This window comes from Pituophis catenifer, unplaced genomic scaffold (genome assembly GCF_029215685.1).
Source record: "Pituophis catenifer annectens isolate HBS135680 unplaced genomic scaffold, rPitCat1.0.hap2 SCAF_2, whole genome shotgun sequence".
Taxonomy (NCBI): Eukaryota; Metazoa; Chordata; class Lepidosauria; order Squamata; family Colubridae; genus Pituophis; species Pituophis catenifer.
The window spans coordinates 135625547-135639541 of record NW_027256882.1 but is presented as its reverse complement, the minus strand read 5'-3'; the positions used below and the strand labels follow the sequence as shown (position 1 = coordinate 135639541).

Here is a 13995-nt window from a genome sequence, read left to right as displayed (position 1 = left end):
TTCAAGAAATTATTGGAAAGAAGTCCCAGGAGTACAAATGACTGACATATAATGATTAATTTTAGTCTTCTGGTACAATATTTAACAGTGTTTCCCAAACCTGGGTAAATATCCCAAAATTGTGAACTTTGGGTAATTTACTTTGAGTAATTTATCACAATTTTGGATAATTTACTCAGGTTTGGGAAACACTGTGTTAAATGTTGTATCAGAAGACTAAAATTAATCATTATATGTCAGTCACTTGTACTCCTGGGACTTCTTGAAAAGGTTATTAACATACTAAAATTACCTACTCTGCTTTGGGCTTACAATGCCAATAAAACTGGGTGATCTTTTTCTGAAAAACCGAAAACTGAATGCACAAAATGCTAATTGTGGAGATACCTATTTTAAATTAGATTGGAATATCTACAATTAACAAAAACATTAAGATATCTATATAAAGAGGGGAATTCTAAATTGTTCTGCTTGCAAAAGTCCAAAGGAACACGGTGCACTCTTTTGGACTAATAAAAGGATAATTTTTGTGAGCTGCAGCTTCCTTCTTTCTATTGATTGCATTGGAAACAATCCCGGAAAAATTCACTACAGTATCTAGGTTGGTGGAAACGTATTTTTAAGGTTACCACACTGTTTCAAAAGAGATGGCTTTCTGTTAATTTATCCAGTCTGTTTTGCATTTCAGCCTGCCCGATATTAATTTAAGACTGCTCGAAGCAGTTTGTAAAAGATCAAATGGAAGCTGCTGAGCAATCAGTAAAAGCACAAATGCATAACTGCAAAAGCTTCTTTGCCAATAATATACAGGATTGATTGTGGCAAAGTGGATATATTTTAAACAATCATTCGGTTTTTCCAACGGAGATTGAAACCATTTCCTTTTCTTTCTTTTTTTTTGATTTCCTTTTTGCTGTGTGTCGACGGTCTACGCGTCGGACGACTGGTGGGAACGAAATGTGCAGGTCGCTGTTGTCTCATTTAATAGAGTCCCCCAGAGAAAACGGAAGCAGAAACGACCGAGATGTAGTCTAACTATGTAATTAGGGAAAATGGCCTTCAGAAGTGTCAGGCTGATTTATGAGCAGTAGATAGAAAAGAATTACCGACGCGTTTATAATTATAAGAATAAAACCCGAGTCTTCTTTTTTGGGGACTGACGGATTCAGCCGGCCTCTGATTGACTAGCGCGATAAAATGATCCATCATCTACAGTAGTTAAGTAGGCAGGTAGGCGGGCAGTTGATAATCCTAAAGTTGACTGGGGAGAGAATTTCGTAACATGACTTCTGCAATAGAGGAAAAAGAGCTACAAGAGAGACTGAGAGAAGCTGCTGCTTTGGGGGATATTGAGGAAGTTCGGCGATTGGTGGATTTTGGAGCGAGTGTGAACTCTCAGAATGAAGTCAACGGCTGGTAAGTATTTGACCAGTAATTACCTGACAAGTTTCCCATTCATGTCTTTTAAAACATTATTTTTTGGTAATCTTGCTTCAAAAAACACATTTCGGAAGTATTTTCATCCAATTCGTTTCAGTTGTTAAAAGTAATTTTTTTTTTTATTATTCCTCAGCTTTGCCATGTTAAACATGCATAACTTGTTGAAAAAAATGATTAAGCCTTTTGCTGGTTTATAAACTTGGCATGTTATATTTAAGTATTGTTTTAATTTATTCTATTTAAATTAGTTTCTTACATTTGGTTGTAATCCTATATTACCATATAAGAATAATAGATTGTTGTTGATAATAGGTTGTTGTTGTTGTTGTTGTTATTTAAGAGTTATATGTAAGATCCAATCATTTATATATTTATATATTTATGGAAAACTATGAAGTAATTGTTAGAAATTTTAAAATATATTTTCAGGTTTATTTTATTGCTCTTAAAATTATTTTTGAGTTTTTTAGAAGTGCTTGATATGTTTCAGATCTAGATTTACAAAACAAATCTTAACTTTAAAAGATAAATCTGTCAGGATTTCTGTTGTTAGGTTTTGTGGGTAAATCTGATATTCTGTTGATTTTAATAATATCTTGATGCTAGAAAATGTGAAGATAATATATTCTATTTTTGCTGTATATATTCGATCAGTGTGTCTTTTATATAATTAATACATTGCATTTATTGTGACAGTTTTGTAATGTAATATGGAGAGCTGATTTCAGAATGTTCTGTGTTAGTAATATATTGCCAAATAGTTGTGGAAAAGGAAGGAACAAATAACAAGGAGATTTGTATATGTTACAAAATATTCTGAGATAATTTTGATCACATCAAAAGTGTTGGAAAACTTTATGATAGATTAAGTAATTCTTTATAAATTGATTATGTGCTGTCAAAACAACTTTTAGCAACTGAATCGATATTCTTCCAGGACGATCTGTTCCCAACTTGGCCCTTTAAATGTTCCAACCTGCCACTGCAATCAAGTTCATCCATCTTGCTGCTAATCATCTTCATTTATATCATTATTACCTAGAGTTCCTTAAAATGAGATCCTTGCACAATAGTTCTGATATGAAATTGTTAATAATTTAACAATAAGGATAACACTGCAAATTCCTTACAAAACACATAATTAGTTAGACATTTATGGTTTTATCTAGTGTTTTATAAAAGTTGATGTAAATTTTTGGTAGTCTCAAAGGAAACCCTATTGCTATGAAATAGTAGCTTTATATTTGTAACTTTTTATATACATTGCTCTTAGCTTATATTTTACCATTTTCTTGCTGAATAGCAAAAAAACCCTTTAAATACAGTAATGGTAAACAAGAAAGAGGGTTAAGTTTTGATCAGACATAATTGCATTCAAATACCTGTTTGTCTAGCAAGTTCACTTCCTGGCTGTCATTTAGCACTATTATCTTAATTTTGTTGAATTGAATATATGTGGTATAGCTTCCAGAGAGACAAAGGGTACACATGATACAGAAAGAAATAATTTTTCAGGATAACATGGTGATAATATTAGAGAAGACATTCTGTTGTGTCTCAGCTCAGTGATTCCATTCCACCAGCTACATCAGCCAGATATAGCACAATTACTTGTGCTCTCTGAGCTTGGTTGTATGTATGCAGAGCTTTTATCAACCAACTAGATAACATCATCTGTGCAACTGAGTGTGGGTTTGCTCTCTGTTTATACGCAGTAGCTTGCTCTGCCAGTTTTGGTGGGGGTGTGGTTTTCTGTTTGGTAGTTCTTTGATCAGAGTATTCTTTTCTGCTTGCTTGTTTGTCTGGTGTTAATTTCTGCTTATGTAGGCGTTGGCTGCTGAAGAGGGTGTGTTCCAGTTTTTTTCTTAGCCATTTTATTGTTTCTTTTGAATGATATGTAAATATGGTTGTTTTGTTTTGGATTTAGCTTGATGTAGGATGCCCACAATTTCCTCAAAGGCCACCTGTCAAAAGAAGAACTGTAGCAGAAGAAAAGACCTCTCCACTCACTCGTCTATGTACACACAAAAATACACAAACCTGATATACCTCTTTGCCCAGGTGTATTGTTACAAGGCTCCCCAACATACACCATAGCCAAAGAACTTACTAAAGAGCTTAGACATCCTACAGTGGGGAACAGATATTCTATTAATTCCTCACTAAAGTGCCTCCAGAAAACCAAAAACTTAAAAATAGAAGTTGAAGTTATATTTTTTATGTCATAGCACTCTTTACACCCATAGATCAAGAATTAGGGAAAATATCCCTGGCAGCACTACTACACAACACACCTGATCTAGCCAAATACAATAAGATTTAAATACCTAGAATCATGGACCTCACTACTTAAATTTCAGTTTGATAGACAAATATAACAACGAATAGAATAGAATAGAATTTTTTATTGGCAAAGTGTGATTAGACACACAAGGAATTTGTCTTGGTGCATACGCTCTCGGAGTACATAAAAGAAAAGATACGTTCATCAAGAATCATAAGGTACAACACTTAATGATAGCCATAGGGTACAAATAAGCAATCAGGAAATAATATCAATATCAATTGTAAGGATACAAGCAACAAAGTTGCAGTCATACAGTCATAAATGGAAGGAGAAGGGTGATGGGAACGATGAGAAGATTAATAATAGTGCAGACTTAGTAAATAGTTTGACAGTGTTGAGGGAATTATAAATCAGATGAACACCCATGTAATCACCACTCTCAGGACTTATAGCCAGGGCTGTAATTCAGCATCTAGAAACTCTAGCACTCTCACACCTACAACCAAAGTATGGATTTGGTATGTAGACAACACCTTTGTCATATTATAAAGGAACAGCTAGAGAAGACACATGAAACATTTTCAGAGGAATAAAATTCAGAAGGGAAGAAGAAAACAATAATACTGTCCCTTTCTGGATATTGTCATCAGCAGAGTAAAAAGGGCAAATTAGAAATGCAAGGCTATCAGAAAAACAATCCACACTCACCAAATGCTCCATTACAAAACAGCCAAATTTCCTACAGGAGGAGCTGTGTAAGAACATTATTTAAATTAGTACAAATGTACTACAGCACCCAGAACATCAAAAAAAAGGAAACAGACTCCAAACAAATCTTCCAACAAAATGGATACCCCAACTACTTTTATCAAAAAGTGCCTGACCACTCAACCTGCTATAATGCAATTAACACCAACTATGAAAAGGATAACACTACAATACATCAAGAGCAGATCAGAAACAATCAAAATAGTATTAAAACACAAGGCAAACTACTATCTGTACTGTGTATCAACAGGATGCAAAACTCACAGACACTAGCACTGATGATATTACCTGGTTGGGCAATGAAAAGTCTGCAAGCAAACAACTAAGCTCAGAGAGCACCAAGAACCCCACAATCCAGTTCTGAGTCACAGATGTTTTCTTCCACTAGTCTTTGGTGGAGGCTGATTGAAAGGGAGCAAAGTTGCTGGAGGGATTATTGCATCAGACTGACGGAAATTGTAATTATCTTTAGTCCTTTTGTTTCCAAACTATTGTCTAGCTGAAGTAGCATCTGTGTCTACCAGTAAGGTACTGGTTTTCATGGAAGAACTCTAAATCCAAATAATTTTAGAAAAAAGATTTAAGGAAAGAGAATGCTGAAAGAAAGCCATTTTACTTTAAAACATTTTGAAATAAGACCAACATATGTATTAGCAGTTAGCTCAAACATTGAGGATTTAAATTGGCAAAGGGAATTTCCCCCAGCAGTATAACATTTTGCTATCCAACGTAATTTGAGATTGTTGAACTGAGAATGATTGATTTGCTGTGAGGAAGATATCTATTCTGAAAACAAATTGCATTCTAATAAGTGAGTTTTATTGGTAAAATATAACTTTACAAGTGAAAGTTTCACATTGTGAACAGAACTACCGTAACTCTTTGATTGGTCAAGATAAAAACAAACCTTCTGGGGTGAAGTGTGCTTTTAATCTTCATTTGGGGTGGGATGAAAATGAGGTGTGTGGAAAATGTAAAATATATTATTCTTTCTACTTGAAGACCTAAGCTGAAAGCATGACATTTCTAGCACTGTCTTTTTGTTTTCTGAGAGGTGTCCAGTAGGTGTCACTATAAGGATATCTAAATTGTGACACAATTGCTTAGTGGAAGGAAAGTGGTAGTCCTTTCCTTTTCCCTTAATAAAACTTCTCAATAAGTCTGTATCTTTTTCTTGTACAGGACTTGCTTACACTGGGCCTGTAAACGAAACCATGCCCAGGTCGTGGCATACCTTCTAGAGGCTGGCGCAGATAAAGACATTCTCACTGTTAAAGAAGAAAAAGCATTCCAGTTAACATCCAAAAGGGAAATTAGGAAGATGCTAGGAGGTAAAATATAATTTGACAGGTCTAATATATTATAGAAAATTAGAATGCTAAGGAGGTGGTTTGAATCTCTATTGAAACCCTAAGTGATCTCTTGGGGTCTTTTTATTTTGTGATCTTGAATTAGAATTATTAGTAATGTGGCTACAGGTAGTCCTCAACTTACAATAATTCATTTACTGATTCTTGTAAGTTACAATGGGATGGGAAAAAGTAACTTGTGACCATTGTAGCCTCCCCACTACCACATTATCAAAATTCGGATGTTTGGCTACTGATACGTATTTCTGATGAGGTGATGTGATCACCTTTTGTGACCTTCTGATAAGCAAAGTCAACGGGGAACCCAGATTCACTTAACAATGGTGTTAACTGCAATTCATGTAATTGTGGCAAGAAAGGTTGAAAAATGGAGCAAAATTCACTTAACTGTCTTGCTTAGCAATGGAAATTTCAGGCTCAGTTGTGGTCGTAAATCAAGGACTTCCTATATTTGAACCTTTCAAATGTTTAATAAAAGAATCAGACTGCTGAATTTTAATTTGCTGAAAATGAAGCCCTGTATTACATACAAATATATTACATACTATGTGTGCTGTATATTTAATACCTATTTTCTCAAAAGGGTTTGATTATATCGTAACCTTTGTTGCTAAACATAAATAACTACATATATTTTTATGTACATATTGTAACCAAACCTTTTTTTTCCCCTTCCTTAGTGGAAGATGATGATGAGCTTTTGGATGTGAAGAAAGACTTGCCAATTATCCCAAATTATTTATCTAACCCGCCTTTTCCTTATGTGTATAACTCCATGAGTAACAGCACTACCAGCACCTCAACTTCCTCTTTGAATGGAAGACTTTCTCCTCCTTTACAAAAACACAACATGGACACTCCAATATCTTTGTCTCCAGTACAAACATCTGGCACGTCAGTATTGCAACATGGAAAGGCTTCGGTAGGATGTGATGGAGACGTGACAAAGGCAATCGCTATAGAATGCCTGGAGCCCATTGTTCAGAATGGCCATGCTCATCAGCTCTCTGTTCCTCCAAGCAGGACACATTGTTCCCCAGCTGGATCCATACAACCAGAAACCCAGCAACCCAGTGGCCCTTACACGGGAGCTGTCCCAACATTTCAGCCGTTCTTCTTTACTGGAGCAATTCCCTTCAGTAATATGCAAGGTAACATTTATGTAGAAAAATTGTATGGTTTCCAGACAATTTAAGTACAGGCATCATTATCACAATTTCACAAAACTGTACAATTTTTTTTTTCTTCATTTAGAACTTTTGTTGCTGTTGTAGTCAGGGTAAGAAGACCTTTTAGGTAACTGTGAGTAAAATCCAGTAGAGTTTCTGGTTCCTTTTTTTTTGGTGACACGCTAAGAAAACATTCACTTCGAAATCATTCATATATTCATACATTGATCTGAATGTGCGTGACAGGCAAGAAGATTGTGATGCGCACAACTTCTAATTCTGATTTTTGCGTATATTCAGCATGATGCTTGAAAGAGCTTAGAAAGTAAAAAAAACTTAGTACGTGAGCTCTGTTTGTATGATTGGGAACCCGTTGAACAGGCCAACGTGAGCAGAATCTGTCATTCAGATTTTTTTCAGGGGTTATATTAAATGCACATGGAAATTGATCACAGGCTCCACCTCAGAACATCTTTTTCCTGGGATACTACTAGCTCAAGTGTGTGTATGTGTGTCCACAGAGTGATATGGCTACTTTAGATTTACAGAACATCTCTTGTTAGATCAGCAGCTCTATATAAGAGGGCTGTGGGAAACATTTAAAAGAAATGCTGCATAACACATGTAAGTATTAATAAGTACTTCTCTTCAAAGAGGATCTATATTGTTTTTGCAAGGCTAGCCTGGTTGCTTTGAAATGTATATATGGTTGGTGCACAGGAAACCAGTTGCTTAGTGTTGCGAAATATTTTTTTCAGACACTTTGCCTAGCACTTTAATGTAATCTTCTTTTAGCATGAGATGTCACTCTTCAGTTTCATATCAGAATTGGTTCTGGACCTCTCAAATTAATCAGAGTCTATTTATGGTGTGCTATTTACTCTATTTTATTGCTTTTGTCATTTCAATGCATGTCCCTGATTTTTGGTCAAAAAAATAAGCCATACTTTTAAAAAAATTGCTGGATGCATTCCTGATAGAAGGTAGAAATAAATTTGGTTATATTTATTTAAAGTTTATTTTTTCATTTACCTGCTACAAAAGGTCATAGCAGCTACTGTGAGGAGCTCCCTTTATTTTATTCCTATAATAGCAATTCTGGGAGGCAGTTTGGACTGAGAGGGAGTGATTAACTTCCAAGTCATCCATTGAATATACATCACTAAGGGTGATTTGAACCTGGGCCTTCCCAGTCACAATCAGATTCTTTAATTGCTGCACCACAGCAATTTATTTATGAATTGGATCCCATAGCAGAAAGGAAAAAAGAAATCCAGCTTACTGCTTTTAAATATACTTAATCTAAAATCTGCTCCCAACAGGTAGCCAGGGACAAAGGGGAGAAATAGAAAATATTTTAGCTTACTTTTTTTTATTGTGCTACAAGATTTACAATAATTTAAAACATTTAAAAATGTAATATTAAAATCCAGGTTTCTTTACAAAAATTATACAAGCAATACAATCTCATAAAAAGCTAGTACTGAAAAAAGTTTGAGTTAAAATTCAATCTCTTTGGGAAGTTCATTCTAAAGTCTGAGCACGAATGTGACATGATTTTTGTTATCGAAGATAAACCACTTGTACTATTGTGTATTTGATAGATAAGATCTTAGTATTAAATGCTGTTCATTTAAGATAGCTATCATCCTTTGTAGGAACTCAATTTTCAGGGCTTTTAATAAAACATTTATGGCCAACTTCTAAATTGAAGACTGTCAAGGTGCCAATGATTCATTGCAGTGATTTTCCATTTCTCCAAAGAGCAAAGCTCACAAGTCTTTATTACTGTTGTTTAAATTTGAGTCACATTTCTGAAGTGCAACCTTTTTTTATACACTAAGAACAGAGTTAGAAATCTGCTACATGTCTAACTACTACTAATTACTGGATACTAACGACAGTCTTTCTATTTGTGTATTTTAATTAGAACTGGTACTTAAGGTCAGAATTCAAAATCGTACCCTGAAGGAGAATGACTTCATTGAAATTGAATTGGATCGACAAGAATTGACGTACAAAGAACTGCTTAGGGTGAGCTGCTGTGAATTGGGGGTTAACCCCGAACATGTGGAGAAAATCAGGAAGCTTCCAAATACAGTGTTAAGAAAGGTACTTTGTTTTATTTCAGTTATTTATGAGTGGCTTGGAGAATTTATGACTTTCTAAGTCAAATCCAGCAGATATGCATTTTGGTCTGTTTAGTGTTTCACAACTGCCTTGCTTTAGAAATCTCAAGAGGATTGCACAAACCTAGGAGCATTTGGCTAGTCTAGCCAAAACGTCTAGCGGGGGGGGGGGGGCGCTGGGGGGCTGCATTTCACTTAGTGAATCTCATTTGGCAGCCTTTGTTATATATTTAAGGGCTACATTAAATATATATGTGAGTCTGAATGTATGAATCAGTACAGCAATTTCATTCCTCCTTTATGTGAGGGGAAATCTCTCTGAATTATTTATTTATTAAGATCTTTTCAATAATATAAGTGCAAGTAGACCTCCACTTATAACCACAGTTGGGCCCAGAATTTGATTGTTGAGTGAAAGGGTTGTTAAATAGGATGCTACATGATCACTTTGCTCAGCAACCACAATCGTGATTCTCCCAGTTGTGGTCATTAAGTGACCATGCAGGTTGTTAAACAGAGTGCGCAGGAGAGAGCCTCAGCCTCCCGGGCATGGTGAAGGGGGAAGAAGACCTAGGCCTCCAATCACACCTGAGAGATCTGGGCTCTCCTTGCTCACAGGGGAATGATCATAGCAATAGCAACAGCACTTAGACTTACATACCGCTTCACAGTGCTTTACAGCCCTCTCTAAATGGTTTATAGAGTCAGCATATTGCCCCCAACAATCTGGGTCCTCATTTTACTGACCCCGGAAGGATGAGTCAACCTTGAGCCTGGTGAGATTCGAACTGCCAAATTGCAGGCAGCCAGCAGTCAGCAGAAGTAGCCTGCAGTACTGCATGCTAACCACTGAACCACCACGGATCATGAGAAGTTCATGAGGGTGAAGACAATGGCATTTGCTCAGATGCTAGGAAATGTTAGTTTTCTGAGCTTTTCAAACTATAGCATTTGCTGACATTTTGCCTTCTAGTGAATGCCAGAATTCTGAGCATTCGGAGTGAAACACATTCACTAGCATTTTTGACAGATTTAAGATCAGTTCTTTCACTGGGATGAAGGGTGAGGAAATTGCGGTCTGCTGGAGTAATGGACCTCAAATCTGACAAAAATGCTGGTGAAATGCCATTGTTCTGGAAGGCTAGTGCTTTGGTGAATGCTCTCGCCTCTGCACCTCCAGAAGAGAAAATGCTAGTGAACCCCAGCATTCTGAGTCTTCCAGAATAATGGCATTAGCTAGCATTTTCACCAGATCTGAGCTCTGTTCCTCCAGTGCATGAGAATATATCCTGTCTCTGCACAGAGGCGTGTTAATCCTTTGGCATTCCACTGTTCCTTATGCTCACAACTTTTCCTGCCGGCTTCCCCATTGTTTTTCTGGGGAAGCTGGCAGAGAAGATTGCAAATGACAATCACATGATTGCAGGCCACTTGACAACTGGTCCTAAATGTGAATAGGTTGCCAAACACCCAAACTGTGGTTTGTGACGGAAAGGAGGGCCTGGCGTGACATTTTGCAATAGCTAGAAGTGTTACAAGCTGTGGAGCACCCATTCTGAATGCTTTTATGGACAGAAAACCACCTGTTCTGAAGCTGGTATGATTGTGAATGGTCATTAAACAACTGGTTGTAAGTCATGAACTACTTGTATAAGACTGCTCTATTGGTCTTTTTGTCAGTCTCACAATAGATAACACTGCACTTTGTCATTACAAGGAGCCTAAAGTTGAATTTTATAGATAGTTGCTGCTATGGAAAACAAATCAGTATTTCAAAGATTGCCTAATTAATTGCATGTAGTGAGGCATTTCCTACACAGAAATGGATTAATTAAATACCAATGTAATGGATTACTCATGAACCTAATTTCTTCCTTAGTGATCACTGGCCACTTTGGAGTTCATAATGTTTGGTGATAATGCCAAATGTCACTGTCCAAAAGACTGTGATATACATTGAACCTCAGTTTACAAAGTCTAGAAATGGAATTCTCCCATAAAAGTGACTAAAAGCTGAAAGATTGGGATGCAGTCTCAGTAAACATTCCTTTTTTTATGAGTGGATTTGTTAAGCATCAATATTACATTCTTTTTCTCTGCTCAAGCTCTGTTTTATTTTCAATGAACTCTGTAAGGGATTTGTGCAGCGAAATGCTGCAACCTGTGGGCATGAAAATTCTGGGCAATTATTCCCAGACTGACATGTGCAAATGCTGAAAAATTCGCAGACATGGGAGAAATATTGTCATGTGAATAATAATGTTTATTCTGTATTATCCATTACTCAGTGCAGACTAAGCTGTATACAATGCACCCACCTTTTAAAGAAATGTTGTCCTTCAGCAGTATCTGGAGTTATTGTACATGATGATACTTACAGTACAGGGCTCTTTTTAGATTTTGCAAGCATCTACTTCCAGATAAAGCTCATAACTTGTAAGAACAACATATCAAAGAGCTGAAACTGAGCCCCAAAGGCATTCACAATAACTAGTGCATATCTGCATAACTATCCTTTTTTGGTTACGTTCTAATGCTTTACCACCAAAATCTTGCTTCACTTATTTCTTTCGAACTTTAAGCTTATACCACAGGTTAAGTTTGCCATTTGTTTGATTCCAAATTAATTTCGCTGAAAACTTCCCAGAAATTCATTTAATCACAACTAAGTTTTTCATATTGATCTCAGGAGGATCTAAGTGTAAATTCCTGAAGACCTAATCTTTGTATTTATAAAGAACCTAAACTTATCACAAAAACTGCACATATACTAAAAATTGGAAAAATCTAGTTCGCAGACTTGCAAAAGGAGAAGGGGACAGAAAGAAGAAAGCAACAAGCAATGTTTTTCTAATTATTTAATATTGTTCTAGATCAGTTGTTACCTGTGGTCCGTGGAGCTCTGGGGAGCTGCAATGTTGTCACAGGAGGTCCGCAAAGGTCTGAATAAATGTATGATTTAAATCTTAAGTCTTGGGGGTCCATGGCCATGGTCCTTGAGCACCAAAAGTATTTAAAGGGAGTTGTTGAAGCAAAGATTGATAACCACTGTTCTAGATTGCTGCACTCCAACAAGACTCCCAGAGATTTATAGTTTTCCAATTAAAATAAAGTTTAAACCTCTTTAATTATACATAGAAGTATAATTAAACATCTAATTAAGAACTGTGGAATTTAAAGAATTTAAAGAGGGGCAAAATGTCTGTTCCAGCCAAGCAGTTCATGGAAAAAATGGTCAAATGTTTTGGTACTGTATGCCTTGTGGTGACTATAGGCATTGCTTCTAATATTCTTTGTTTATTTCTTTAAGGACAAAGACATCTCAAGGCTTCAAGATTTCCAAGAACTGGAGCTTGTCCTAATGATGAGTGATAATGACTTTATGTTTAAAAATGCAGCACCAGCACTGACCGAAAGGCCTTGTTATAACAAGAAAGCATCAAAACTAACTTACTAAATATTGAATTAAAAGTTTCATTCTAGTATTTAACTATTAAACCTAGAACGCTCTAAGGGCTATATCATTAACTTCTACTGTACCGTGGAAAGTATAATTAAACGACTGAACATATATCTTTGAAAACAAGATCAGTTGAAACAATTGGACTTGTTTTTAATTTAATATGCTAAAGGTGATGATATCATACTTGCATTTCATAAACTGACAAGTGGAATACCCTAACCCATGAATGACCTTTCTTAAAAGGAAATTGTTTCTTCTTGGAGTACAACAAAATAAAAGTTCTCAGGGAAATAAATTAATTGTTCTAATAATTGCTACTAGTAAAAAGGAGGCACACTACATTGAAAGACTGAATATGTAACACATTTAATGCTGGTAACAAGATATTTCAAATGCAGTTAGTTGTCTAAGTAGATCTGAATGTGCAACTTGAGAAACAGAGAGAATTTTACAGGAAGGAGCAAGGAGAGATGTGGACCTTTGGACAATGGCCTATTGAATCGAGATTAATTTTACAGTAATCTCACTAATGCACATTTACATATTTTTTGCAGCAGCGCCTTGCAAATATATACCGTAAGTGAGGTGTCTTGCCATTGCTGATGGCAAGAGGAGCAGCTAATTTTGTGATCCCAGAGAAAAACCTATTTTGCTACCTTTACTGATCCTGCCTGGGGTAAAGCATCGAAGAGCTTCTGTAAGAGACAGAGGCTGCACAGTTTAGAAATTAAGGAAGTGGTTCCTTCCACTTGTTGATACAATACAACAAGGGATGCTGCCAATGTTCTTAGGAAAATCTGTATTTCAGAAAGAAGCACATTGACTGGTTTAAAAATCTAGCCAAGTAGCTAAATCAGCTGTGATTTCTTCGAAATGGTGCTCAGATAAAATATTAGAAAATATACTTTACTGTATTAATCCAGACTTTAAAAATAGTGTTAACCAAAACTCTGTGTATGTGAGTATAACCAAGAACTGCTTAGCAGTAAATAATGCAGAATGTTTGGTACTGTTTGAACTGATTTTCCTTCTTTGCTTTTCTTTTGTCTATTTAACCTTGAGTGTTTTCCTGAGGAGCAATCAGGATGTCTACTTGGTAGCCTGGTTCCAAGATGAAATTAGCACAAGTTCCTTCTGCCTCTAATTTTTGTCCTATTTATCCTCAGGTTCTTTAAAACTGTTACTTATTTAAAGGAAAGCTTGTAGCATCTTAGATAGCAGAAATATTTTAATATCAAGATAAATAATACATCTTGGAATTTCTATGCATTTTTGACAGTGTTGCTTGCATTTCATATAAGCATGTCTAAACTTTTCATCATCTTGCTAATTCAAGTTCTATAATATTTTGATGCCAAATCCCAGGAAA

The 13995-nt window shown here is 35.9% G+C and overlaps 1 protein-coding gene across 2 annotated transcripts; it reads left to right on the top strand.

The window, feature by feature from the left end:
* Positions 1–1045: 1045 nt before the first annotated feature.
* ANKRD40 (ankyrin repeat domain 40) lies at positions 1046–12951 on the top strand. 2 transcript variants are annotated; one of them, XM_070937593.1, is made up of 6 exons: positions 1046–1416; positions 5678–5826; positions 6546–7016; positions 8965–9146; positions 12037–12103; positions 12474–12597. In XM_070937593.1, the coding sequence occupies exons 1-6, from the start codon at positions 1283–1285 to the stop codon at positions 12533–12535; spliced, it is 1065 nt and encodes a 354-aa protein (XP_070793694.1). In that variant the 5' UTR covers positions 1046–1282; the 3' UTR covers positions 12536–12597. The 2 variants fall into 2 exon arrangements, with proteins under 2 accessions (XP_070793694.1, XP_070793693.1); XM_070937592.1 differs by lacking the exon at positions 12037–12103 and having other exon boundaries at positions 12474–12951.
* The last annotated feature ends 1044 nt before the right edge of the window (positions 12952–13995 follow it).

Excerpts from the sequence above, each read along its gene's own strand:
- ANKRD40 (XM_070937592.1), top strand. The coding sequence starts at position 1,283 with ATGACTTCTGCAATAGAGGAAAAAGAGCTACAAGAGAGACTGAGAGAA. Across the intron at positions 1,417-5,677 it reads CAGAATGAAGTCAACGGCTG|GACTTGCTTACACTGGGCCT; the intron begins GTAAGTATTTGA and ends TTTCTTGTACAG. Across the intron at positions 9,147-12,473 it reads CAAATACAGTGTTAAGAAAG|GACAAAGACATCTCAAGGCT; the intron begins GTACTTTGTTTT and ends TATTTCTTTAAG.